The 26,076-nt window shown below is 54.2% G+C and overlaps 1 protein-coding gene across 4 annotated transcripts in view; it reads right to left on the reverse strand.

The window, feature by feature from the left end:
- ANKRD27 (ankyrin repeat domain 27) overlaps positions 1-26,076 on the reverse strand; it is a 52,522-nt gene that overhangs the window by 11,461 nt on the left and 14,985 nt on the right. For all 4 annotated transcript variants that reach the window (XM_026010183.2, XM_026010184.2, XM_072749823.1 and 1 more), the window contains 20 exons: positions 23,368-23,478; positions 21,762-21,918; positions 20,862-21,016; positions 20,497-20,556; positions 20,357-20,410; positions 20,176-20,241; positions 20,012-20,088; positions 18,860-18,981; positions 17,365-17,443; positions 16,725-16,857; positions 11,280-11,372; positions 10,388-10,515; positions 9,475-9,557; positions 8,974-9,089; positions 7,896-7,988; positions 5,543-5,740; positions 4,295-4,354; positions 4,080-4,199; positions 3,161-3,205; positions 1,064-1,186 (listed from right to left, as the gene is read on the reverse strand). In XM_026010183.2, the coding sequence (XP_025865968.2) occupies positions 1,064-1,186; positions 3,161-3,205; positions 4,080-4,199; positions 4,295-4,354; positions 5,543-5,740; positions 7,896-7,988; positions 8,974-9,089; positions 9,475-9,557; positions 10,388-10,515; positions 11,280-11,372; positions 16,725-16,857; positions 17,365-17,443; positions 18,860-18,981; positions 20,012-20,088; positions 20,176-20,241; positions 20,357-20,410; positions 20,497-20,556; positions 20,862-21,016; positions 21,762-21,918; positions 23,368-23,478 (2,073 nt within the window). The remainder of the gene's footprint in view (positions 1-1,063; positions 1,187-3,160; positions 3,206-4,079; positions 4,200-4,294; positions 4,355-5,542; positions 5,741-7,895; positions 7,989-8,973; positions 9,090-9,474; positions 9,558-10,387; positions 10,516-11,279; positions 11,373-16,724; positions 16,858-17,364; positions 17,444-18,859; positions 18,982-20,011; positions 20,089-20,175; positions 20,242-20,356; positions 20,411-20,496; positions 20,557-20,861; positions 21,017-21,761; positions 21,919-23,367; positions 23,479-26,076) is intronic.

Here is a 26,076-nt window from a genome sequence, read left to right on the forward strand (position 1 = left end):
TATTCCTCAGCCATTAGAAAGGACAAATACCCACCATTTGCTTCGACGTGGATGGACCTGGAGGATATTATGCTGAGTGAAATAAGTCAATCGGAGAAGGACAAACAGTGTATGTTCTCATTCATTTGGGAATATAAATAATAGTGAAAGGGAATAGAAGGGAAGGGAGAAGAAATGGGTGGGAAATATCAGAAAGGGAGACAGAACATAAAGACTCCTAACTCTGGGAAACGAACTAGGGGTGGTGGAAGGGGAGGAGGGCGGGGGGTTGGGGTGACTGGGTGATGGGCACTGAGGGGGCACTTGACGGGATGAGCACTGGGTGTTATTCTGTATGTTGGCAAATTGAACACCAATAAAAAATAAATTTATTTAAAAAAAAAAAAAAAAGAACCAACGCAGGGATTGGGGGGTGGCAGGGAGACAGGTGTGTGGGGGAAGGGCAGCATGAGTGGTTCTTGCCATGGTGAGGGAGCTGGTCGGTACCTCCAGTGCAGCAGTGGGTGCACCAAGCTATGCCTGTGATAAAAGTAAGCACCTGTGCAGGCACATGTGGGCACAAGGAAAACCAAAGAAATGTGGATAAGACGTATGGATTGTTTCTGTGTCAGTATCCCGACTGGGATACCATCCTGTGGCCTGGCGACCCCTTACCACCAGGGGAGCCTGGGTAGAGGAAGTGGGACCCTCTGCGTTTGGGGGAAGGGTCCCCCCGCAGAAGGCGTAGCAACGTGAGCAAAGAGAGTGGCCAGTGGATCCCGCAGCAGCTTCCGCAGAGGCCTGGCAGGTGTGTGACACCCTCATGCACAAACGCTCGCCTGTGACCCACGGGCCCAGGGAGCGGCTGCAATGTGGACAGAGCACGGGTGCGGGTCGCACCTAGAGCCGCTCTAGTCCCAGCTTCTCTCCCGAGCTGAACGACTCCCCATCCCCTCCTCTTGGGGAGACAGCAACGGGCAGCCGCTCAGTAACACGCTGGCTGAGAAGCAGGCGGCCTTCCTGGGGGGGAGAGCCCTCTGCCTCCCGCCCCGCCCCTGGCCGCACCGACAGGAGCCGACCAAACCTTCTGAGCTGGAGCACATCTTGGACACTGGCACAGGGGGTGACAGAAGTCGACATCATCCACGGCGGTGGCGTCCTCCAATTCATCCAGGTCCTCCTCGGTCCACTCCAAAAGGTAACGCACCTGGGGTCGCGCAGAAAGGAGAAAGGAGAACATAAAACTCCTTCATCCTGTACGAGCTGCAGCAGGTGCCCCACACGCACCTGCTCCCAGGCCAGGACCCAGCTTCCCAACCCCCGCTCAGCCCTCCTCCGGGTGACACACAGACCTCAGCGACCTTTCTAGAGCCTGGGCTGGACACTCGTTCTTCAGAGCGGTGGTGTGCTCACCCTCGTCCTGGGGCAAGCAGCGGCCACCTCGGCCATATAACCTGGCTGCACACCTTCGACAGCCCGGGCAAGGCCACGCTCGGGGACCGAACAAGGTGGCTGCGGCCACACGACCGGGCAGTGGTGCCAGAACCGCCCCGCAGGCTGCCTGATGCCACCTGGGAGGGACGGGGGACTGTGTAACACCACCCGGGAGGGACGGTGGACTGTTCGACGCCACCCGGGAGAGCACGAGGGAGTGCCTGATGCCACCTGGGAGGGATGAGGGACTGCCAAAAAGTCCCATGTATGTTCCAGTGAAAACTAGTCTCTGGGACATCAAATTTGAACATGGGAAACCGTATTAACACGTTTCCAGGCCTGCTGGAGAGCACGGAGGCAGCCAGCGTGTGCGTGCAGGGAGGGGCAGGGCTTCCATGGAGCCCCCGTCGCCCCGACCCCCTCTCCTCCAGGTCCCTTCCACATCCTGACAGCAGACACCCCTCAGGCTGGAACGGACAGGGCCGGGGACCAAGAACTGGGGGGAGCAGAGGGGCAGGTGCCCGGGGCAGGGATCGGTTTGGGTGGTGACCCTGGGGCGCTGGGCAGTCTGCTGCTGCTCACCCCGTGTGAACGGCCTCAGCCCTCACCCAGGCACAGAAGGAAGAGCCGGTGTGTCAGGACACGGGGACAGTCCCAGTCCCTGCCCTGCACAGGCTCCACCGTGGCTCAGCCAGCGGCACGCAGGGAGCAGCCCCATCACACTCCGCAAGGTCATTCTGACGTCAGGGCCTGAAGAATTCGCACTCTGCTCCCCCTTTGGGCCGCCGGGGTCCCCGGGGGCCGGTCTCATGAGAGGACAGGTACAGATGCGGACCCCACGTCCTGCCCCCGGAGGGACCACGTGTCAGCCGCTGCACTCACCGTGGCCTCCGGATAAAAGCTGGCACGTCAGTGACCACGGTCAGATCGTGAGCACCCTGAGCTGGTTATACAAGGACCCCAGTAACTTCTATGCGCCCCCTCATGCTGGACCATCAGCGACAGGCGTCCCTGAACCACAGAGCACTGCCAAGCTCTCGTCAGAGGACTGACTGCGAGCCCCTCGCCCCACAGGCACCTAATTTCCTCCTCCTCCCAGACTGGAGACAGAGCGAGAGCCTTTCAGGAAGCCGAGGGCAGGCGGGGGCAGTGGCCCAGGGAATCCACGAAGGCCGTATCCACTCTCCAGTGGCCTCCTCGGATCATCCCTGTCACCTGCAGTGGGGGCTGGGACGGTCACCTCCCCTCACCAACCCAGAGCAGCCACCTCGTCGGGACCCCCAACTGTGACTCCTCGGAGTCCCAAGCCCCAGACCTCGGCCTCCCGCCCAGACACCACAGCAACATCCACGGGGCCACACCAGTGCCTCTGGGCTCCGGCCACCCCCGGCCCCAGCCCCGACCCCAGCCCCCCGACCCTAGCTCCAGCCTGCCACCCTCCTCTCCACCGGCCCTGCCTGCGCATTGCGCTCGCAGTCAGCACCTGGGCTGAGCGCACACTCTGTGCCCCACACTCGGCAGGGCTGGCCAACACCACACCCCCTCGTGGACAGGAACGTGGGAAAGGCTCCCTGCGTAGCTGTTTATGTCCGCCTGCCCCTACGTGACTGCCACGTAGTCGCTACATGCCGCCCTCCCGTGCGAGGTGAACAGAACACAGCTCCTGACTGAGCTGGAGACAAGAAACACAGGCTCAGCTCTTTTCAACCAAGAGGAAGCGTTTTTAGACGCGCTTCCAAAAACTCACCATTTCTAGATCCCCGTCAGCAACCGCTCTTAAAAGTTTTTCTACCTTAAAGGAAAAAGAATGTTAAGAAACGACTTCAATAATAGAGCAATAACAGAAATAACAGCATCCGACCACCCAGAAGCTCTCCTCGGCGTCTCTCCAGCCACCCCTGGGATCGCCCGGCCAGGCCGTGGAGGCCGTCCAGGACAGCCCTAGCGTGCACCGAACCCGGTACCACCCGCGGTCCATGAAACCAAACCTGGCCACTGCGAACAAAGTACAAGTGCCTGCTAGGGGGCCGGCCGCCCTGTGGAACCACAGCTCAGCCCCCATCATCCCACAGCGGAGGGCGCGCCATGGGGCACATTCCTTCCAGGAACGATGCCAGGGCTCTCCCAGACTTTGGAACGTGTCTCTTGGCCTACTTTGCTGTGCTTTTGCATCAGGCTAAGCTTATGGGGCCCTCCCAGAGCGGGTCACTGGCCTCCGCGGATACTCCCCACCCACAGGGAAGCATGCAGAGGAGCCGTGGCACGTCCGTGGGAGGGTCTGCTCTGTGCGCTGACGCTGGACAAGCTCTCAGACAAGTTAGATGGAGGGAAAAAACCCAAACAGGCTGTAAATCACGTTACAGGACATGACATGTCCGTACGAAGTCAGGAATGACCCATCAGGTGGACGGGGATGCTTACGGGGCAGGATGTGCGGGCAGATACTGTAGTTTATAGATGATCTTAAATCTGTGGGCCTACGGGTGACCTTACTTAGACTTGTCCTGGAAGACGCCGTCCTCTCTCCCTCCGTCACTCCCTCACACGCACACCCAGTATCCCCAAAGTCAAGAGCTGCTCCAGGAGCCGACCACGCAGGCAGCAGGGTGACAAGTACTGGCGGGGTCCCCTCCAGGCTGCGGCGCCCTCCCACCTGGGCGCCTCACCTCTCTGTAGTCCTTCTTGGGCTCCTCCTGTCTGGAGCTCGCCAACACGGAGGAGAAGCTGGAGGTGGAGGAGGCCTGGCTGATGGAATCCGCGGGGCGCTGAGGGGGCTGCACGGGGACCTGTGGCCAGGGGTCCGACAGGGAAGGGCCTCGTGAGGGCCAGAGAGCAGGCCCGGTCTCAAAGAGGACCCCCGAGGCCAGCCCTGCCCACTCACCTCTGAAGACTTCCGCCTCCTTTCCAAGGGCAGGTGATGGGCTTCCATTATTGACAGAATCTGGGACGAGAAGGGGGCGTGAGAGATCCCGAACGAGGGAAGTTACCCAAGTAGTGTCCCCCGTGCCCGGCTACTGCCCCTCTCCTCCGGAGGTCACGCAGCCCCAATCGCACCCTTGGAGAGACCGAGAAACCGCGGCCCCACCAGGCAGGGCTCCCCCAGGGTCACCCTCCCTGGGGTGAGCAGCAGGGACTTAAACCTCCGGAACCTGCTGCTACAGATCTCAGGTCGCGTTCTCATGACACACACGGCCTACAACCGCACTCGGGACACAGAAAGAGGGCGGGAGGAGACCTGGGGAGGTGAGGGGCGCGTCCGTGGCATGGGTGACGGGGCCGGTCTCACACATGTCTACTTGCCTCTCCAGCCTGAGCTGTACACGTTAAACAAGTTCAGCTTTTTGTGTGTCAACCATACCTCAATAAAGTGCTTAAAAAGCAAAAACTGTTCTCCTAGAAGGTGATGTTCTCACGTTCGTAGGAACTGTTCTCCTACGAACGCCCTGAAAGAACCCCGTGGGAGAGACAGAAGCTGTGAAAGCAGCCGGTCAAACGTCACGAGGCGGAAAGCACAGCCTGTGCCAAGGGAAAGGGCTGGCGACCCGCGGCGAGGCGGCCACCGAAGCGCCCCGTCGCTCCCCACCCGCCCACGGCCGAGCTCCTTCACTGCACGCTGCCAGACTCTGAGCATTTCCCAGAACTACCAGCGGGAAAGGACTGGTTCGTTCACAGGTCATGTGCGAAGAAACTGAACCCAGCGATGCTCAGAACCGGCCTTATAGGATAAGGCGTTTAGGAGCCAAGGAGGAAGAAACAGGAAGGCAGAGCTCAGACACCTGCTGCCTCCACGGCCCGGGCCGTGTCCCTACGTCTCTCAGCCACAGCCGCTGTCCTTCACCCTCTGCTCACAATCCATCTGCTCACAATCCCGCAGCACTTGGAGGCCGCGGAAAACTCTGCTGGGAGCAGCTCTTTGAACATGACTGAGAACAACTGCCAGTTAAGTTGGAAATCATATAAATAAGTAAAATCCATTAACAAGCAGGTCCCAAACGCAGCAGACAGGGTGTAGGCCAAGTTCGGTCCTGAGGCACTAATGCAGTTTGCACGGCCAAGACCTCATCTCTAGAGATTGATTTTTTTTTTTTTTTTTTGAATCAAATTGCTGCTCCGAGATGAAAAAAGCTACCTTTGAGTTTAGTGCACAGTTGAGGGGTGTTTCTTTCAGCCTGTTCTGGATCTCGGTGGACGCTCCGTTTTGCAGTAACGTCTCTATGATGCCTTGGTAGCCCCACCGTGCAGCTATGTGCAGTGGGGTGTCTCCTTTCTCGTTACCGATATCCAGTCTGCACGACTGCACGTCATAGTAGACCAGAGCCTTCACACACTGCAAAGAAAATGGGGAATACCACCATTAAGTCACACGCCAGGCCTCGCGCAATGTCTGTGGACCCCCACAGCCACAGCCCATGCCCTGCTTCCATCCACGGTCCAGTCACCAAGCAAACGTGTAGGAAGAGAGAGACCTCAAGGTCACCTCAGCAGGACACATCACTTTTTTGAAAGAACCCAACTGCCAGTAAGAAAAGGCTGAACAAACTGGGACGCACCCACGTGCAGAATGGGGTGGCCGCAGCAGGCGGGAAACCGTTGTCCCCTGAAAGGTCCACTGCAAGCTTGGCCCCCGACTTGAAATGTTCCTCAGGAGCTCGGATTTGAGGACACGGTGTCTACATCTTACACTGCTGGTGGGTATGCACGCTGGCGCAGCCACACGGGAAAACACTATGGAGGCTCCTCACCAAGTTGAAACCAGAGCCACCCTACAACCCAGCAATTGCAGTACTAGGTATCTGCCCCAAAGAGACAACTACAGAGATCCGAAGGGGCACCTGCACCCCAGTGTTCACAGCAGCCACGTCCACAACAGCCAAACTGTGCAAAGAGCCCAGATGTCCATCGGCACGTGAAGGGATAACGAAGATGTGGTATAAATATACCATGGAGTATTACTCAGCCATCAAAAAAAAAAAAAGAAATCTTGCCATTTGCAACAATGTGGATGGAACTGGAGGGTGTTATGCTAAGTGAAACAAGTCAATCAGAGAAAGAATTACCATGTGATCTCACTCACATGCGAAATTTAAGAAACAAAACAGAGGAGCACAGGGGAAGAGGAAAAAGTAAAACAAGACGAAATCAGAAAGGGAGACAAACCATAAGACTCTTAACTCTAGGGGACAAACGGAGGGTCGCTGGAGGGGAGGCAATGGGGGGCTAACTGGGTGATGAGCGTTAAGGAGGCACGTGGTGTAATGAGCCCTGGGTGTTACGTGCAACTGAGGAACCACCGACCTCTTCATCTGAAACTAATGATTAATTGAATTTAAATTTCAAGAATGGTTCAACATTAAATCAATCGATCAATCAACTGTGGGACGATGTGGTTTCTGCGGAACACCTGCTTTCCTTCTAGGACTCTGGAATTTGGGTATGTGCCAGGCACAGGGTATTTAGGTGACGAGCTTCCCACAAACATCTTGGGCCCTGAGTCCCTCCGGAGCTCTTCTGGTGGACAAGCCTCCGGATCTGTTGTCATAACTCCCTGCTGGATGAACTAAGGATGTACGCTCCCTGGGGAGGGGACGCTTTGAAGCTCGCACCTGGTTTCCTCCAGACTCCATCCGTGCACCTTTCCTCAACTTTGTGTCCTTCGGCTACAATCGGTCATAGCCGGGTGACCATACGCTGAGTCCTATCAGTTGTCCCAGCAAAGCGCTGAGCCAAGGGGTGGTCTTAGGGACACAACACACAACAGATCACTGTGTGGTGACTACAGTTAGGGCGGGGGCTACACTCCCTGGCCTCCAGGGTTTCCAGGATGTGGTGTTAAGAAGGTAAGTTGCAGGAAGATGAGTAGAGTAATAATATGCCACACGTTTATAAGAAGGTACCAGTGGGGAAAACTGAGTAAAGGGTACAAGGGGTCTCTTTCTGTTAAGCCTTACAACTGCAGGTGAACCTACAATTGTTTCAAAATAAGTATTCTGCTTAAAAAAAAAAAAAAAAAAAAAGGTGGGTAGGGTACGATCTCATCTTTCCACATCAATCACACAGAGAAGATGCAGAGAGAGCCCTTACGACAAAGTAACACAGACACGCAGTTCAACGTGAGGTAGAAACAGAAATGGTACAATTGTCGCTGTTGCTACAAAAACGTAAAATCTAAAAACTGAGTATGAACAAAGATAAGAACCAGATGGCAGCAGGGATGAATGAAAATGACTTTAATTTCAGGATATGCTAACGGGCAATCAGAGTTTAGGTATCTGTTATTTCAGGAGAGCATCTGCAATAAATTTAAGATTTTTTTAATTAAAAAGAAACGACACACCAAATGTTCCAGTCACCATGAAAAGAAAGCACGCCGGGAGGCCAATCAGAAAGGCCTGTGTCTCCAGGACTGAGAAAGAGGAAGATGAGGCACCCTGGGAATGGGGACAGGGACAGGGACAGGGATGGGGATGGGAAGCACCACTTACGTCTTCGTGCCCGTAGGCGCAGGCCAGGTGGAGAGGTGTGTTGCCGTTGTTGTCTTGCACCTCGGGGCTGGCTTTGTAGTGCAGCAGCAGCAGCTGTGGTGAGGAGGGGACAGGTGAGGGGATGTGCACCCCCGGGAGGGTGCGGGGGGGCGGGAAGGGCACAGGGGGAGAGCGCAGAAGAGGGCTCAGCGGGGAGGGTTCCAGGGTGGAAGGCTCAAAAGGGCACAGGGAGGATGGCTGGAGAGGATGGTGCAGGGGGAGGGTGCAGGGGGGAGGGTGTGGGGGAGGGTGCGGGGCAGGGCTCAGGGGAGGAGGGTGCAGGAGGAGAGGAGGGCTTGGGGGGAGGGCTGAGAAGGGCTTGGGGGGAGGGTTCAGTGGGGAGGGCACAGGGGGAGGGCTTGGGGGGATGGCTGGGGAAGGGCATAGGGGGAGGGCACAGGGGGAGGCCTCAGGGGGGATGTCTAGGAGAGGATGCAGGGGGAGGGCACAGGGGGAGGGCGCAGGGGGAGGGTGTAGAGGATAGCTGGGGGGAGGGCTTGTGGGGAGGGCACGGGGATGGCTGGGGGAGGGCACAGGGGATGGCTGGGGGAGGGCACAGGGGGAGGGCACGGGGGATGACTGGGGGAGGGCACAGGGGGAGGGTTTGGGGGAGGGCACAGGAGGAGGGCACGGGGGATGGCTGGGGGAGGGCACGGGGGAGGGTTTGGGGGAGGGCACAGGGGGAGGGTTTGGGGGGGAGGGCACAGGGGGAGGGTTTGGGGGGAGGGCACAGGGGGAGGGCGCAGAGTATAGCTGGGGAGAGGGCTCGCAGTGGGAGGGCACAGGGGAGGGATCAGCGGGAGGAGCTCGTGCATCCTCCCTGCAACCCTACGCACCTGCGCTCCTCTTACAATCCCATCCTCACTCTCCTCCTTCCCCCAGAACGCCCCCCCCCCCATTGCAGAAGGAGGCCTGCAGCCCCACCCTCCGTCCCCGAAGTGCCAGTGAATGGTCTGGGTCCAGGGGGCCCACGGAAGGTGCCAGGCGCTCAGACACGCACCCCCCACCCCGCGCGAGGCTGCAGCGGAGCTGGGCTCACCGTGACGCTCTGATAGCCCTTCTGGCAGGCGAGGTGAAGGGGGGCCGACCCGTGGTAGTCCGTGGCGTTTACCCCCGCGCCTCTGGAAACCAGGAAGTCAATGAGGGATGCCTGCCCTGCGGAACAGAGGGGCTCACCACGCAGCAGGAAGCGCAGGGGCTCCCCAAGCCCTACTCAGCACGTCCTGTTATTTTGCCCTTATTCCCCTGGCAGGACGCATGCCCCGAGGGGTTTTTCTGCCTGAGAGGTACAGAGGCCACTCTGGGCGCCCCGGAGGGGGCTCGGCTCTGGTCCCGCTCTCAGCCACAGAAGGCAGCGCAAGAGTCTTAGGTGTCCACGGAAGACTCCATGGTTCACCAGTTCACTGATGGGAACAGCAAAGCCCCTGGGGGTGGCCCATGACATGGGCCCTTCCGCCCCAACTCCGCCACCCCGGTCAGTCAGGCCTCTGCTGGGCCCCCCGTTAGGAGCCCAACCACAGGGCACCCCAAGCCCACATACCACAGAGGGCGGCCACATGGAGCGGTGTGTGACCCCGGTCATCTCTGGAAAATGGAGTGACAATGGAGGGATCGTTCAGCCTCCTAAAAGAGGGAGAAGAGGGGTGCCTGGGTGGTTCAGGTGGTTGGGCGCCCGACTCTGGATTTTGGCTCAGGTCATGAGATCGAGCCCTGCGTAGGGCTCAGCGCTGGGCATGGAGCCTGCTTCAGATTCTCCCTCTGCCCCTCCCCGCCCTTACTGCGCTTTCTCGCTTTCTTTAAAAAAAGAGGAGAAATAGAAGATATGGAACCTCCCCGACCCCCAGAAACACACCCTAGGAACGGCAGGGATAAGCCTCTCCCTGCCAGGCCACACATGCCAGAGTCCTGGGGCTAGCAGACAGATGGCGGGTCCAGAGATCACCCAGCCCCTGCAGGGTCTCCTGCACGCGAGGTGCTGGTTCCCACTTCCCTCCCCTCCCCACCCCTCTAGGCTTCGATACCCAGGGAAACAGCCCGACAAGGGTTAGGAAACCCCAAAGGTTACTGGGAGAGGCTGACATTCCTCCCCCTAAAATCTACTTTCCGGGGATGGCAGGCCCTGTAGCCGCCTACTCTGGCATGCAGCCCAGCGGCGTGCCACTAGGTGCGGCGAGGGTCAGGTCGGTATGCAAAATCGCACAACACGGGACCCCTGGGTGGCTCAGCAGTTTAGCGCCGCCTTCGGCCCAGGGCGATCGAGTCCCGCGTGGGGCTCCCTGCGAGGAGCCTGCTTCTCCCTCTGCCTGTGTCTCTGCTTCTCTGTGTCTCTCATGAGTAAATAAATAAAATCTTTTAAAAAAAAAAAAATCTCACAACAAACAAGGGGAGAAGCTCTGCCCAGGCCCGCACCTCCCGCCTCCCGGCACACGGAGTCTGCACGGGGACGCTCTTACCCAGAGACAAGTTTCTCACAGTCGTCACAGAAGCACAGAGGGTGACACATCCTTTGGACGGCATCTTTATCCTGGTCATCTTGGCTCAGGAGTCTTTCCACTTCTTTCTGGTTACCTGACGCGATGTGCTACAAAGTGGCATCAAAAATACTAGCGACGTTAAGGAATCACTCTCTTCTGACGGCGTGAGCTTCTGGAGTGTCCTTACAGAAACCCGTTTCTATGTACGGATGGATGACATGACTTGCTCTCTGGGATGTGTTTCAAAATAGTCTGGGCGGACAGGGAAAGTGGGTGGGAGTGGAGACGGACTCGGACGGAGATGGCCACGCAGATGGCCCCGGGGGTGCATCTGTACTGTCCTTATTTTTGGAAATGTTATAGACCTTCCGTAGCTTAAAACAACAGCGTGACAAAATTCTCAACGCAAAGGTGGGGGAGGACCGTGCGTCCTGAACCCAGTGGGATGCACACTCCTCCCTAGACCACACCTCGCTCCTGCTCCCTGCACCCGAACAGAGCCCTGGTTTGCAGGGAAAGGGAACGGCTGCCTTAGCAAGAGATCCGTCAGCGAACAAGCTGCAGTGCGGGCTCACCCCCGTGATTCCTGGGTGTGCTCCCCTCGGGCAGTGAGATGTCCTGGGGAGCACACTGCCCCTGGGAGGCTCCCTGGATGCTCCATGAACCCCCTGCCACGGGAGGCACACCCAGGGGAGAGGGGCAGCATCGACGTGCAGCATCCCTACCACCCGCTGTGAGCACGAAATGAACTTCGTCAGCGTTTAACCGAGCAGACTGCCCTGACGGATTCAGTAGAGACTCCGGAGATGCGGAAGGCTGGGTGACCCCCTCCCCCCTGACCTGCACCCCCGAGGACTTCCTGGTGTCTTACCTTAAACAGACAATCAATGGGAGTTGAAGTCATCTGAGACAGTAAGCTCATTCTCTGCTTCAGGAACAGTCTGTCACCAAACCCCTCCGACTCCTGCAGGAAACACCCAATCACCTGTTTCATCAACGTGGCACAAGATGTTAGAGCAGATCCTTCCGGTGGGGAACCCAGGACCAGGCCTCGCTTCTTGTGCACAGAACGGGATTGGCGGCGCCTCCCTCCCTGAGCCGGAGAGCAGATCCTCATTGGGCTGGGAGAAGGGCAGCGGTGGCTGCCAGGGGGCCCGGGGCCTGGGGGTGTGCGGGCACACGCCTATGTGCACACACGTGTGGAATGTAGCACGCACGCACCACCCTCCTCCGGAGGGAAGCCTGGATTTTTTGTGGCCGCCTCCTGGCCTCAAGCCGCTGTCCTAACACCCGCACAGCCCGTTGCCCTGCCACTTTCTCTGGGCACAGAGAGGAAAACCATCCAACAGGCGGTTCTAGATTTCCCAGTGTCAACCAGCAGGAGAGACGAGTCTTGCTTTCTGAACATATCTACCAAAATAGCAGACGAGCACGGCCACTGTTCCCAAATCCCACAATATGCCCAGGTCCACCTCAAATAATAGATTGAGGTCTTTGCATCACAGGTAATGTCTACTTAGATACAAAAATCTAAAACCACATCCTTCCTTTATGAAATATTGCCTAGGGAGACGTTTCGGTGCTCACTGGAGCACCTGCAGCTTGACCAAGGACAAATTAACGTCCTCAAAAAAGTCTCGGTGGGATGTGAAGCATCTCCCCCAGCAGCTGCTGCCAGAACCCACCGAGCCCTGACAACAGTACGGGATGAGGCTGTCTACGGGCCTTCAGGCTCTGCCTCAGAGCCCGGTGGCACCGAGGGGATGGCCCGTTCCTGGGGTCCTCTCTCAGGCCCGTCCCTCACACAGCTGCCCTCAGAGGGTTAGGCTCACGGACCCGTGCCAACCCCCTAGCGTGAGAGCCGCTTTGCTCCCAGCTGCCACGTGCTACGGAAAGCTCTAACAACTTGTTCTATTCAGTGATTTCTAGCCAAGCAGCTGAGGGTCAGAGAAACATCAAAGACGTCATTGCTCAGGTAAATTGGGGGTCCCTTCCTCCACTCCCGGTAACTAGACGAAGGGCAGTGATGACCAGAGGCAGATCCTCGGGGCCTGAATCCTCAAGGAGAAGCGACCTACCACAAGAGACAGCACATCAGCTCAGATCCATTTGGGGGTTTATGAGAAACCCAGTAAAGTGAGAAAGACCAGAAGCCTGCAAAGCTGGAACAGAGAAGGGACCGATTCTTTCAGGATTCTCCCGGTTTTTGGTCGACAAAGGTTAAACTAGAGTCATCCCAAAAATGCTCATTTTCAAAAAGCTGGTCTTTACCTACGAGACTTTTTTTTTAAAGATTTTATTTATTTATTCATGAGAGACACACAGAAAGAGGCAGAGACCCAGGCAGAGGGAGAAGCAGGCTCCCTGCAGGAAGCCCGACGCGGGACTTGATCCCGAGACCCCAGGATCATGCTCTGAGCTGAAGGCAGGTGCTAAACCACTGAGCCACCCAAGGGCCCTTATTTATGAGACTTTTAAGTCTTTATGCTTAAAGAACATATATAAGGTCACCTTAGGTACAATTATTTCACGGGGGAAAATTTCTGTGAAACTCTATCACAGTATATAAAGAGGCAACAGGAAAACAAAATTTGACTTACTAATATTTAGTCCTAACACTTTCCAGAAACCTCACCTGCCATGCAGATACACATTTGAGCTCCTTCCCCAGGAAAGGGCACCGACACATAGCAGTGGCCTCACAGTCCTAGACACAACTGCGCTGACAGAAGCCAGTCGGCAGCTAAGGCTGATGCAATGCCAAGGTGGCATCTCAGTGCTGGCATCACAAGAGACAAGGAGGCCGCCACACCTGTTCCATCAGGCCTGACCCACTCGAGACCCAGGGGCGGGCTGCACGGCCAGCTGGAGGGAGGAGGCACAGCTCCTCCCAACATCTGCCGGGACCCACCACCCGCATCCAGAAGGCAGGACCAAGGCCAGGGGCAGACAGCTCAGACACGAAGGGTGCACGGGGCTGGGTCCCCAACCTGCCCACGGGCTGTGCACACTACAACCACAGGCCAGGCTCAAGCCAGCACACAGGGGGGCCACCCCTCGAGGCTCCAGGGGCACCTGGCTGCTCTGTGGGTGGAGCACGTGACTCCTGATCTCGGGGCTGTGAGTTCAAGCCCCACAGTGGGTGTAGAGGCTACTTAAAAATAAAATCTTAGGGATCCCTGGGTGGCGCAGCGGTTTGGCGCCTGCCTCTGGCCCAGGGCGCGGTCCTGGAGACCCGGGATCGAGTCCCACGTCGGGCTCCCGGTGCATGGAGCCTGCTTCTCCCTCTGCCTGTGTCTCTGCCTCTCTCTCTCTCTCTGTGACTACCATAAATAAATAAAAAATTTAAAAAAATAAAAAATAAAATAAAAAAATAAAATAAAATAAAATCTTGGGGATTCCTGGATGGCTCAGCGGTTTAGTGCCTGCCTTTGGCCCAGGACATGATCCTGGGGTTCCGAGATCGAGACCGTCAGGCTCCCTGCATAGAGCCTGCTTCTCCCTCTGCCCATGTCTCTGCCCCCCTCTCTCTCCGTGTGTCATAAACAAACAAACAAATAAATAAATAAATAAAAATCTTTAGGGCAGCCCGGGTGGCTCAGCGGTTTAGCGCCGCCTTCAGCCCAGGGCGTGATCCTGGAGACCTGGGATCGAGTCCCACGTCGGGCTCCCTGCATGGAGCCTGCTTCTCCCTCTGCCTGTGTCTCTGCCTCTCTGTCTCTCTCTCTCTCTGTCTCTCATGCATAAATAAATAAATCTTAAAAAAATAAAATCTTTAGAAATAAATAAGTCAAAAGGAAAAAAAAACAAAACAACTCCCCCAACCCCCCTTGGGATGTCGTCTGAAATCCAGGTGGGTGTGGGAAGCCAACTGGTGCTGTGCGGTCGGCCACCTCCTCACACTCCGGTCAAAGGCTTCAGATGTTGGCCTTCCTGCCCACATGCCACAGTAAGTAAGCAAGTGGGGTGGCCGCCGTGCAGTTATTGAGGCAGCAAGGAGGCTGAAGAGCCTCCCTCCAGGTGACAAGGGACACCCCCAGCCCCATCAGGAGGCATCAGGCGATTCTGACCATCAGCCTACATGCCAACAAGAGGAGCATAATCTCAAATTTTAAAAAAATACAATTATAGGGGCAACCTCAGCAGTTGAGCGTCTGCCTTCAGCCCAGGATCAAGTCCCACATTGGGCTCCCTGCAGAGGAGTCTGCTTCTCCCTCTGCCTGTGTCTCTGCCTCTCTCTTGTGAACAAATGAGTACAATCTTTAAAAAAAAAAAAAAACCACACACACAATTGTACAGTGGTTCTCTCTCTCACTGTGTGCCTATCATAAATAAAATAAAATAAATAAATAAAAAAAAAAAAAACAAAGGGATCCCTGGGTGGCGCAGCGGTTTGGCACCTGCCTTTCGCCCAGGGCGCGATCCTGGAGACCCGGGATCGAATCCCACGTCAGGCTCCCGGTGCATGGAGCCTGCTTCTCCCTCTGTCTGTGTCTCTGCCTTTCTCTCTCTCACTGTGTGCCTATCATAAATAAAATAAAATAAAAAAAAAAAAAAAAAAAAAACAATTGTACAGTGGTGCCTGGGTGGCTCAGTGGGTGGGGCACCCAACTCTTGGTTTTGGCTCAGGTCATGATCTTGGGGTCATGGGATCGAGCCCAGAGTCCAGCCCGGCATCAGGCTCCGTGCTCAGCATGGGGTCTGCTTGAGATTCTTTCCCTCTCCCTCTCCCTCTGCTCCTGCCCCCGTTCATGCATGCACACTCTCTTGTCTCTCTAAAATAAATAAAACTTCTTTATTAAAAAAAAAAAAAAACCCACTTGTATAGGCACAGAAAAAAGACCTACCAAGACACTTAACAAGTCATCCCCAGCTAGTGAGTTCATGAGAGGTATTTGCTGTCTTCACCGCAACAGGATGCAGCTGGCCCTTGAATGACACAGGTGTGACCTGCACGGGTCCACGTACACGGCGACAGACACAGTACAAACGTGTCTAAACATGTGTTCTCTTCTGATTTTCTTAATGATGTTTTTTCTCCAGCTGACTTTATTGTAAGAATATGGTATATGATACATATAACCTACGAAATAGGTGCTAATCAACTGTTAATATTATCAGTAAGGCTTCTGGTCACCAGGAGGCTTCTAGTAGTTAAGTTTTGGGGGAGTCACAAGTTACATGCAGATTTTCAACGACGTGCAGGGTCAGCCCCCATGTTGTTCAAGGGTCAACAGTATATTGCAAACGCTAGTCTTCTAATCAGAAGAAGAAAAAAAACAAACCCCTATTCTTTTGGGGGAAAATAATATAAAACGCTATATACAACATAATTTAAATTATGTGACGTAGACCCAGGTGGGAAAAAGACGGGAAAGCACATAACACTGTCACCATGACTGAATTCAGGGGAACTGCTTTCACCCAAGCGCACCTGTCTGGACAGGCCTGTGGTTTTGTCCAGATACTTTAACTTATCGTTACTTTCGGAGATTCTAACATCAGCAGAAAATTAAGATCAAGGGAATGTTCAATCCTCAGGCTTGTTAATATAGCAATCTCTTCATCTTATCAATCTCAGCTTTGTGATTTCCGTGCGTACTGTCACATTTTGCCGCCTGGTGAAATCGGCCAGCCATGCAGTCTTGGTTTAAGATTCTGACGCTTCACATAGAAATACAATCACCTCCCCTCAGCAGAGCTCGCCAAGAAAATCGCAATAAGGCCAGTGAGTCCCAAAACTGCACACATTAATGATCTCATCTCTTGCCTAGACATCCACGCTGAGGGTTTCTAGCTCGCCCCTTCTGCTTGTGTACTTTTAAGAATGGCGAGGACTGAAGAAGCAGGATTTTAAGGGTGCGACTCCCGGTCATGTCCTGCCAACTTTCACAACCAACTGGGTGCTCAGCGTTTCAGTCTACTGGGTGTCTGTGAAGCCGCCCAGCCCTTAGGTGGCAGAGGCCAGAGGCCCCATTCCTGGGAGACCATCTAAGAATCCCCCTCCCCTGGGGCACCCAAGTGGCTCAGTCGGTTAAGCATCTGCCTTCAGCTCAGGTCATGATCCCAGAGTCCTGGAATCAAGTCCAGCATCGGGCTCTCCACTCAGCAGGGAGCCTGCCTCTACCCTCTCCATCTCCCTCTGTCCATGACCACCCAACCCCTGCCCCACTTGTGCTCATTCTCTCTCTCTAAAAATAAATAAATAAAATCTTAAAAAAAAAAAAAAAGACCCTCTCCCCTCCCACCAACCTCAGAACTCTACCAAACATGCCCTGACGCCCACAAAGAAAGGCCAGGGCAGGAGGGATCTTACGGGCGGCTTCACGGAGAGGCTTCCTTGCCGAATATATTCAATCGCAGCCTCAACTGAGGTCAGGCAATATCCCAATTCATCTTTTGCTGAGCTGCTAAATCTGAAGTTCTTGATATAACTCAAATTTGCCATCCTAACAAAAGGAAGAAAAAAGTTTCACTGTTGTGTAGCCAATTAACAACACTTCTCCAGAAACAGCACCACTGGCGTGAGTGACAGGCATTGCTTAGCCCCAGGGAGCTGTGACTGCTACCCCCTTAACCTCTAGAGCATGTGCAATTAGGAAAGTAAGTAAAACTACCGGGTCCTCTCCTGGAGTATACTAGTTTTTAAAAAGCTGATTATTGTAAAGTGAACCAGAGGTTCCTGTCAGGAGAGGATGGGCTTTGGAGTCAAACAGAACAGGAGTCAGCTTCCCGCTCAGTCACTGACTAGCTGCATGTTCCAGAACAAGAGACATAAGCTCTCTGGGCCTCAGTTTCCCCATCTGTAGATGGAATGACCGCCATCCTCTGCAGGACGAAGGCACGGCCGACACTGCAATGAACTCCTAAGGGGCGCTCGATTTCCTGGAGTTATACCGAAACCACCCCGGTACAATGCTGCCAGTTTGAAAAAGTATTTTAACAGAAGATATTACCAATTAGGGATATCTGTTTTCACAAGCAAATACAACAGGACCGACAGCAGATCATCAGCACACATGGTCTCCAAGTTAACTGTAGGGGGGGAAACACATGTTCGAAGTCATCGTAGGACCAACAGGTGTATCAGCTCCCCACCACCATCCAACCACAATCCAGTAAGACGACGCATCCGGGAGGAGTTCCCCTGCACAACTTCCTTTACAGTATCCTGAACATTTGTGGGGAAAACGAATGCCTACCATTCTCAAAACATGCGCAAGAGAAGGAAATCCCAAGCGGACTACCTCTCGCCATCTTCCAGGACCGTTCAAGGCAGTAATGGTGGACACGAGGCAAAGATGTGCCAGAGTCACCACGAAAAGCCTCCTTCCTCCTGAGATCATTTCCATTTTATACACTGCAAGAATCTGATGCTCACATCTAGCTCGTTCTCATTTTTTTCACCTTGATATTTTAAGGGATCTATTCACATGTCTAATAATTCAAGTAGCACAAAGGAACAAAGCGGGACTTCTCTCCCATCCCCGCCGTCCAATCGTCCCCCAGGAGCTACTGCTGTTGCTTCCCACCTAACCTTCCAGAGAAGTCCAGGAACTCACCATCGGGCACATGGATACGTAGCCACCCCCTTTTCCTGGAATGCCGCTAGAGGTGTACATATACACTCCCTCTCGTTCCACTTAACACACTGTGACCATCACCCCCATCTGCGCACACAGGTCTGACTCCCCTTGACTTTTTGCTTAGCTTATTTTGCTTTGCTTCTTACAATGGAAAGTTTTAAACACACACAAGGTTAGGAAGAAGGGTCTAACGACCAGTGGAACCCGCATACCATCACCAGCTTGCATCATTTTTTAAGATTAAAGGTTTTTATAATTTTATTTTATTTTTTATTTTTTATTTTTTTGGTTTTTATAATTTTAGCCAAAAGAATTTTATCAACCAACCATCTTCAGCCTGGAACACGGCTGCAGAAGCTGTGGGCAACTTGGCGCTGGGCTAAACAAATGGCAGTGAATGTCCTGATGGGGCCACCCACCCACACCCTGGCACCGTGACAGCTTCAACAAAACACACACCGGGAGCTTTAAAGTCAATCACACACACTGTTGTATCTTGGCAAGTTCAGACCTGAGCGGACAGTGTCACTGTGTGAACCTGAAGCTACTGAAGAGTCAGGTTTTCAAAGAACCTATGCCGCCTGGGTTTGGGTTTATAGATCGGCTGTGTGGTGCCCATGCAGGTAAGGGAAGCCCAGCTCACTTCTGAGGCCACTGTTCTCTTACCCTTACGGTGCCTGGCCTACCCCCTCACTACTACTAGGCACCCATGCATCAGAGCCGACTCCGGGGCGCTCATGCTGGGATGCTCTGCGGCACATCACCCCATCTGTGTGATCCTTTAACACAAACTGCTCCTTAACAGACTTTTGCATCCAGACGTAGGCATCTACGCCACCATCGGGGCCCTTCCCTGAACACAAACCTCTCTGGCTGGGGGACTGTGTGATGAGCTGCACCACCTTTCGCAAACAAATCAACTTCTGCTGTGGTGAGGTGCATTTGTTCAGCTGAGCCAGCTCTCTCTTTGCACGAGGTATGTTGAAGCTGTAAAATAATTTGGAAAGTGACAACTTAAGACCACACAGTGTGAGGTCCCTCCTCCCCTGATCTATTAGCATACCGCAGATTAACACTCCTTACGACAAACTGTAAGAAACAAAAACAGAAACTCAAAAGCAGGGGCACCCGGGTGGCTCAGTCAGTTAGGCGTCTGCCTTTGGCTCAGGTCATGATCCCAGAGTTCTGGGACTGAGCCTGTATGGGGCTCCCTGCTCAGCAGGGAGCCTGCTTCTCCCACTCCCCACCTCCCTAAAAAAAAAACTCAAGAAGCAACCTGAACCAAATCAATGGCAAAACTCAATGCCTTTGAATGTTCCATTTATGATGCAAAATGGTATTGCAGCTGCACCAAAAAATTAGGGGAAAAATAAAATCCTTAGCCCCCGAGTAAGAGAGCTCAGAGGCATTAATAGTTTAAACATAAACACTTAAGACATTTTTATAGCCTAAAGAAACATAAGTTAATTCAAAAGCAGGTCCCTGGGGGATCCCTGGGTGGCTCAGTGGTTTAGTGCCTGCCTTTGGCCCAGGGCGTGGTCCTGGAGTCCTGAGATTGAGTCCCGCATTGGGCTCCCTGCATGGAGCCTGCTTCTCCCTCTGCCTATGTCTCTGCCTCTCTCGCTCTTGAATAAATAAATTTTAAAAATATATATTAAAAAAAAAAAAAAAAGCAGGTCCCTCTCCGGGAGGCCTCCATCACTCCAGGTGAGGAGTGATGTCTGCATGCGGGACCCACTTGGGCGAGCGAGCGGCGTGCCTGTCGAGGGACCAGCTGTGCAAGCCCCCCTCCCCCGGAGCTCCCACCCAGCTGACAGGCTGGCAGCAGGTGCAGGAGGGTGACAGCCACAGAACAGTCGTCTGCCAACCTCAGTCCTTGGTCTCTGGTCACAAGTCACCGCACCGGTCTTCAGTATGAACTAAGTCTGTGTGCGGTCCCTGCCGCTGAGAGCCCTGTTTCCAGAAGGAGCAGCCCCAGCCTCCGGGGACGCCGAGCCGCTGCGGCACAAACTCTTACCTGCACTCGGGTTTCACACCAATGTCCTTCTGCTGAAGATCTTGAAGGCTTCTTGTGATTTTGTTAAAGGCAGCATCCTAGCGACACATGTTAACAGAGCTTCAGGTTTCTCGAAAAGCTTAGAATGAGGCTCCCAACCGGGCTGATGGTGATTTAGGACCTACCTCGCTCGCCTCCATGGTCCCCACGTACTTAAAGATCAGATCGTAAATATCGTGCTGGACATACATCTGTGGAATCAACGAATAGATCCCCCGTTCCAGGTGCGCAGAGGTGACAGGGAGAGGTTCCTCCCACCACCCCGGCACCACTGCCTTCTCTCCCCTCACTGCCCTGACCTCTCACCTCCACGGCCTGCTTCAGCAGATTCATCTGGGCCTCCTGCTTGGCAAGCATTTTCTGGAGGACAAGAAGGTACCGTTAAGGAGCTGGCACTGGCATGTGGGCAAACTGCAGTTCTCTCCTTTGAGAGTCCTACTGCTTACCAGGTGAGAGTCCCTCAGAAGCTGCTGGAGGCATTTGGTGTAGAGAGCATTCACCGAGTCCTGCGCGACAGAGCGGAGAACATTTCGCTAGATATATTTGCTGGGTGACAACTTTAAGTCCTAATACAGGCTTCTCAAATTATGTAATTTTTTTTAAGTGTAAATGCATGAAGGGTTAAGAGAAAAAATTTGCCTTGGGGTTAACACTAAGATGGTAATAATCACTGTTCAAGTTTCTCCAGGGGCTTACACTACTTTTATAGTTAGAAACATTTAAACAAAACTTCCAACAGTGGAAGTTCTGGATTGTTCTTGAATTGGCCTGAGACAGGGCACGCCTGGCAAAACAAGACGCAGCTACTGACTATGTGCTGACGGAGGCTCTTTCTTTCACATTCCCTGAAGGTTCGCTGGAAAGAGGCAATGCTCCTGTCAAATCTCTCCGCGTGTCTTCCCAAAAACTCTCTCACGTCTTCGATGGTTTTCAGGGAAAAGGGATCGGAAGATGTTGAAGGCTCTTCTGAAAACGAGACGGGGGGTCAGGCTGGCTGAAGCCGTCAGTTTCCTAGTGGGGGAAGTTCCACATCCGTTGCCCTGCTCCCCCACCCCCCGCCAAGGTCTGGAGCCTCATCTTCCAGGAGAGGACAGGAATTATTTCAAGATACGGCCCAAGAGCAGCCTAGTTACAGGACAGCTTGAAGTCCAGAGAGCCCAGCCCCCTGGAAGCCTTTTCCTTGGACAAAACAATTTGAGACCATGGGCATGACCCATGAGGCTCTGCTGAAGAAGCGCTGGTTCCTGGCAATAAAGGCCTCAGAGTACATTTAGCACACTGCCATCTCAACTTCCTGGAACAGCTGAAGAATTATTGCTTATTAAAAATAATGAGCTCTCCAAGAGGCACTGGGGCTGGGTGGGCAATAATAGTGTAAGAGCTAGCCCTAAAGCTGAGGCCCAGTGCCAAAACCAGGGCTACCCCTCTGCACAACTCCAGGGGGCAACATTCACACGGGTCTACATCAATGCTGTCTCCTGGAATTGTGTAATGTCCAACCTGTGCAACCGTACACAGCAGCCCCCAGCCACATTGTCTTTGCTCAAGATGACTTTTTGATTCAGTTCTGGGGGAAGTACTGTAACATTACTTACGTAGGCTTCCAGAGGGCTCTTGAATATTTTATGGGACATTTATAGCAACCATGTCAGAAGCAAAGGTCGACACACAATTCTCCAAATCAGGAGAAAGGAGTTCTCTCCCAGAATACCTGAACTCTCTCTCTTTTCCAAAGGATGGGCTATACACAGTATGCTGAAACTTTCTTCTTTTTCATTGTAGAAAGTTTCTTCAAAGAGAATGGGCACTGAGAGAAGACAGGCGAAACCAGCTCCTAATTTAATCCTGTTTCCCTGTATAAAGACATCCTGGAACAAGAGAGCCGTCACTGCACCAGTGGCCGGGGGGTGACTGTCGATCCCCCGCTCAGCCTGGCCGCCTCTTCCCACCTGCCCGCCTTCGCTCCAGTGGGGGTTTGGGAGGCAGGGAGCATGAACACTCTTCCAGTTTGCTTTTTGATACTAATTTTTTTTTTCCCTCTCTGTTGGCCCTGTAGCTGTGGCTGATGCTTTCTAAATACTGTGACAGAGAAGCATTAAGCTGGTCCTCAGGGCAGAAGAAAGCCTGTACCCTCCGGGAAAGGAGGAAGGAAGAAGGCTGTCCTGGGATGTCCCGGGACTGCAAGGGGCCGGGGTGACCGGCTGCTGTCCCGGCCACATTCAGCATTCCAGCCCCGGCCCGGTGCCCGGGCAGACAGGCCACACGATAAGCTGGACTCCTCAGTCCTCTCCCCGAAGAGAGCAAGCCAACATGTGGGGCGGGGCCCCAACCCAAGCTGGCACATCAGTCACCCTGTGTCCTGTCTCTCTGCTCCTGCCAAGGGGCCCACGAGCTGAAGGGCTGACACCGGGCACCTGGGCCCACTCCAACCCCGCTGAGGACCAGCCCCCCGCCCCCACCAATGCATCCATCTCCACTATGTAAGAAAATGTGGACCCCAAAGGTCACATCGAGGATGAGAGACTGCCTTCCTGCATCTCCTGCTGCTGAGCACGCGGAGAAAGATAAAACACCCTTTCAAGCTCTGAGAACCCCATGCTGAGGAAGAGGCCACAAAGCAAAACAAGCCGCCCAAGTCCCGAAAGACAAAGCCCCAGGACCGTGCCAAATGGAAGGAAACTAAAAAGACCAACAACTGAATGCCTTGCCCGACCCGGATCGAAAAAGAAAAAAAAAATCTAATTCTATGAAAGGGTATATAATCTGTATAATTAGCACGACTCGTCTGAGGACAGTACGTTGAGCAGCATCCTATTCATGGAGCCTTTCCTGAGCGTGGTCGCCCTGCTGTGGTCATGCAGAAAACACACATTTTCGAATAAAGGGATGTGGTGTCTGCAATACACTCTTTTCCTGAAAAAGGCTCGGAAAAGGCAACACCAGGTAGCGCATGGGGGGGCGGGGAGAGAGACGGATGACCAAGCAAATGTGGCCAAGATGCTAACCGCTGACCACCGTGGGGGAAGAGCAGAGGAGAGTCCTTCGTACTTTACCGAGGCCTTCTGAAGGTTCGACAGGACTTCAAAACCCTGTTTTCTAAAAAGTTTAAACTGATGCCCCGTCCAATTTGTGGCCAAGAAACTGGTGAGCTTTCGGGAGAACAGACGTAAAACCAGTCACCGAAGGACTGGGTCCAGGAGGTGTTCCAGAGCCACCCCGAGGGAGAGCAGCCCTGTGCCTTCCCCACCCCCCTTCCCCCCTCCTCCAGCGCAGAGGCCTTGTTAGGGACCCTGGCTGGCCCACGACGAAATGCATACCTTTCCATTCAAGGTCTGAAAGTGTTCTTCCACGGGTATCAAAATATAAGATTCAAACTGACAAGTGGACTGAACGCTGCTCGACAAGCTTCCTTTGCAGGGCACCAGGACCTGGAAAACACAGGCGGGGGGGAGGGCTACGGGATGGGCCACCCGCAGCTTCACCTCCTGGAGGGCAGGACCACGTGACGCGGGGGGGTGGTGACAGACGGGCGGCCGCAGCCCCCAGGCCAGTTCCCACACCCGCTGGGTCCCCCCACTCCAGCCAACACCAGGTGCCCCACTCTGTTCTCAACAGGTCTGGGGACAACTCCCAAGGGAGACAGGGTAGTTTGGAAAGAAGAGAAAGGTGAAACTGAAAAGCCACACGCAGTCCCATCGCTGGAATGGGAAACGCTGCACCTGGAAGACACTCTTTTCTCTTCTTTTTTTTTAATTAATTAATTAATTTATTTTTAAGATTTTATTTATTCATAGAGACACAGAGGGAGAGAGAGAGAGAGGCAGAGACACAGGCAGAGGGAGAAGCAGGCTCCATGCAGAGAGCCTGACATGGGACTCAATCCAGGGTCTCCAGGATCACGCCCTGGGCTGCAGGCGGCGCTAAACCGCTGAGCCACCCAGGGCTGCCCTACTTTTTTTTTTTTTTAATCCTAGTTGTGATCGTAGTTGGTAACACGAGCCACAGAAACGGGGCTTCCTCTGGCAGACTGCGGCCGCCACCAAGGTAGGCCGGGGTGCCAGACTCTCTTTGGGGCAGGCTCCACCTGAGAGGTCAACGGTGGTCTCTGTGTGTGGCGGCTCGGGGACCCTCTTGGACTCAAGTGTACTCAGAAGGAAGAGGGCCCAGGTGGCACCGTCCCTCAGAGCCCCATCTCCTAACCCCCATCCCCCAAGCAAACGGCTTCCAGGCGACCAACATCGTACAGACAAGGAAACTGAGGCTCAAAGAAGCTAAGGAACCCGTCCAGGGTCACGCAGCCAGTGAGTGGCGGGTGCAGCCCCGACTCACACTCCTGCAGACTTCCTGACCCCTGTCCTGGCCTCAGCCCAGAGCCCGCTGGAGTCCCCTCCGCAGAGACCCCGCGAGACCCCGCAGCCCGGAGAGCCACTGTCACCCGGGGCCTCCTCGGGCCGGGAGAAGGAGCAGCTCAGCCTCTCCTCCTCTCACAGCAGGAGGCACTTGTGGAGGGAAGGAGGCCGCCCCGTGGACCAAGTGGCCTGGCCCCTCCTCAAACAACTGAGAGGGACTCGGATCAACATCTGGATTTACTAGGCCGTGAACAGGGGACCCTCCGCCGGGGGCCAGGATGCGGGAAGCTCTCTGGGATGACCCACCCGGATGGATGAACTGCAAAGGCACAAAGGGAGAAAACGAGGAAAGGGGAAGAGGAAAAGCGGGGAGAAGACAGGGGAGACAGTTTCACCAGGCCACACGGACGTCAACACTGAGCCTGCCTTACACACAGGGTACGCGCGCCTCTGCGCCCCACAGTGAGGAGGAAGGACAGACTCCCTCATGGATCCCAGCGTGACCTGTGGCTCTCCCCTGGGTCCTGATCCCAACCAACCCACTGTGAGGCAATTACGAGACCACATGGGAAATGTGAACGGGGACAGGGGAGTTGGCAATACTGAAGAATCACCGTGATAACGGGCGTTGTGGTTACGTTTTTGAAGAGGCCCTGCCATCTAGAGCCACATTCCTAAACACCTACAGACGAAGCCGCAGGACCACCTGACATAATTTTCTGGGATTTGTTTCAAGATAATCCAGTGGCCGGGGATCCCTGGGTGGCTCAGCGGTTTAGCGCCTGCCTTCGGCCCAGGGTGTGATCCTGGAGTCCCGGGATCGAGTCCCATGTCAGGCTCCCAGCATGGAGCCTGCTTCTCCCTCTGCCCGTGTCTCTGCCTCTCTCTCTCTCTTATGTCTACCATAAATAAATAAAAATAAACCTTTAAAATAAAAAAAAGAAGATAATCCAGTGGCCGAGGGTGGAGAGCAAGAGGCGGGCAGAAATGACATGTGACAGGGCCACCGAACTGACCACGGCTGAAGCTGGGTGACAGGAGCATGGGACTCATTATACTGTTCTTCTTACTTTTATCGTATGTTTGAAAGTAAGCTCAGTCACTAGAGCACGTGACTCGATCTCAGGGTGTGGTCTGAGCCCCATGTTGGGCATAGAGATTAATTTTTTAAAAACTGTTTCAAAATAATTTCAAATTTTAATAAAAGTGATGAAAAAAACTTTAATAAACTTGATGAAAAAAAGGGAAAAAATAAAGATAAAAGAAAGAAAGAAAAGGTAGGCCGTCAGGCATTAGCCTGAATTGAGGAAAAACCTCCTCATGGCCTCCGGGAGCACAGAAAGAAGAGCCCAGGGACCTGAGGTCTGGGCATGGGTAAGGGAATGCCCATGACCCACACCTGGGAGGTATTTATTTTTAAAATACTTTATTTATTTATTCATGAGCGACACACAGACAGAGGCAGAGACACAGGCAGAGGGAGAAGCAGGCTCCATGCAAGGAGCCCGATGCAGGACTTGATCCCAGGACCCCGGGGTCACACCCTGAGCCCAAGACAGATGCTCAACTGCTGAGCCACCCAGGGGTCCCCCGGGGGGTGTTTAACGCCCAAACTCAGGGAGGCCCAGAGACGGTCCCACGCGTGCTCTATGGATGGAGTCACGCAGTCCCGTGTGA

This window comes from Vulpes vulpes, chromosome 1 (genome assembly GCF_048418805.1).
Source record: "Vulpes vulpes isolate BD-2025 chromosome 1, VulVul3, whole genome shotgun sequence".
Lineage (NCBI taxonomy): Eukaryota > Metazoa > Chordata > Mammalia > Carnivora > Canidae > Vulpes > Vulpes vulpes.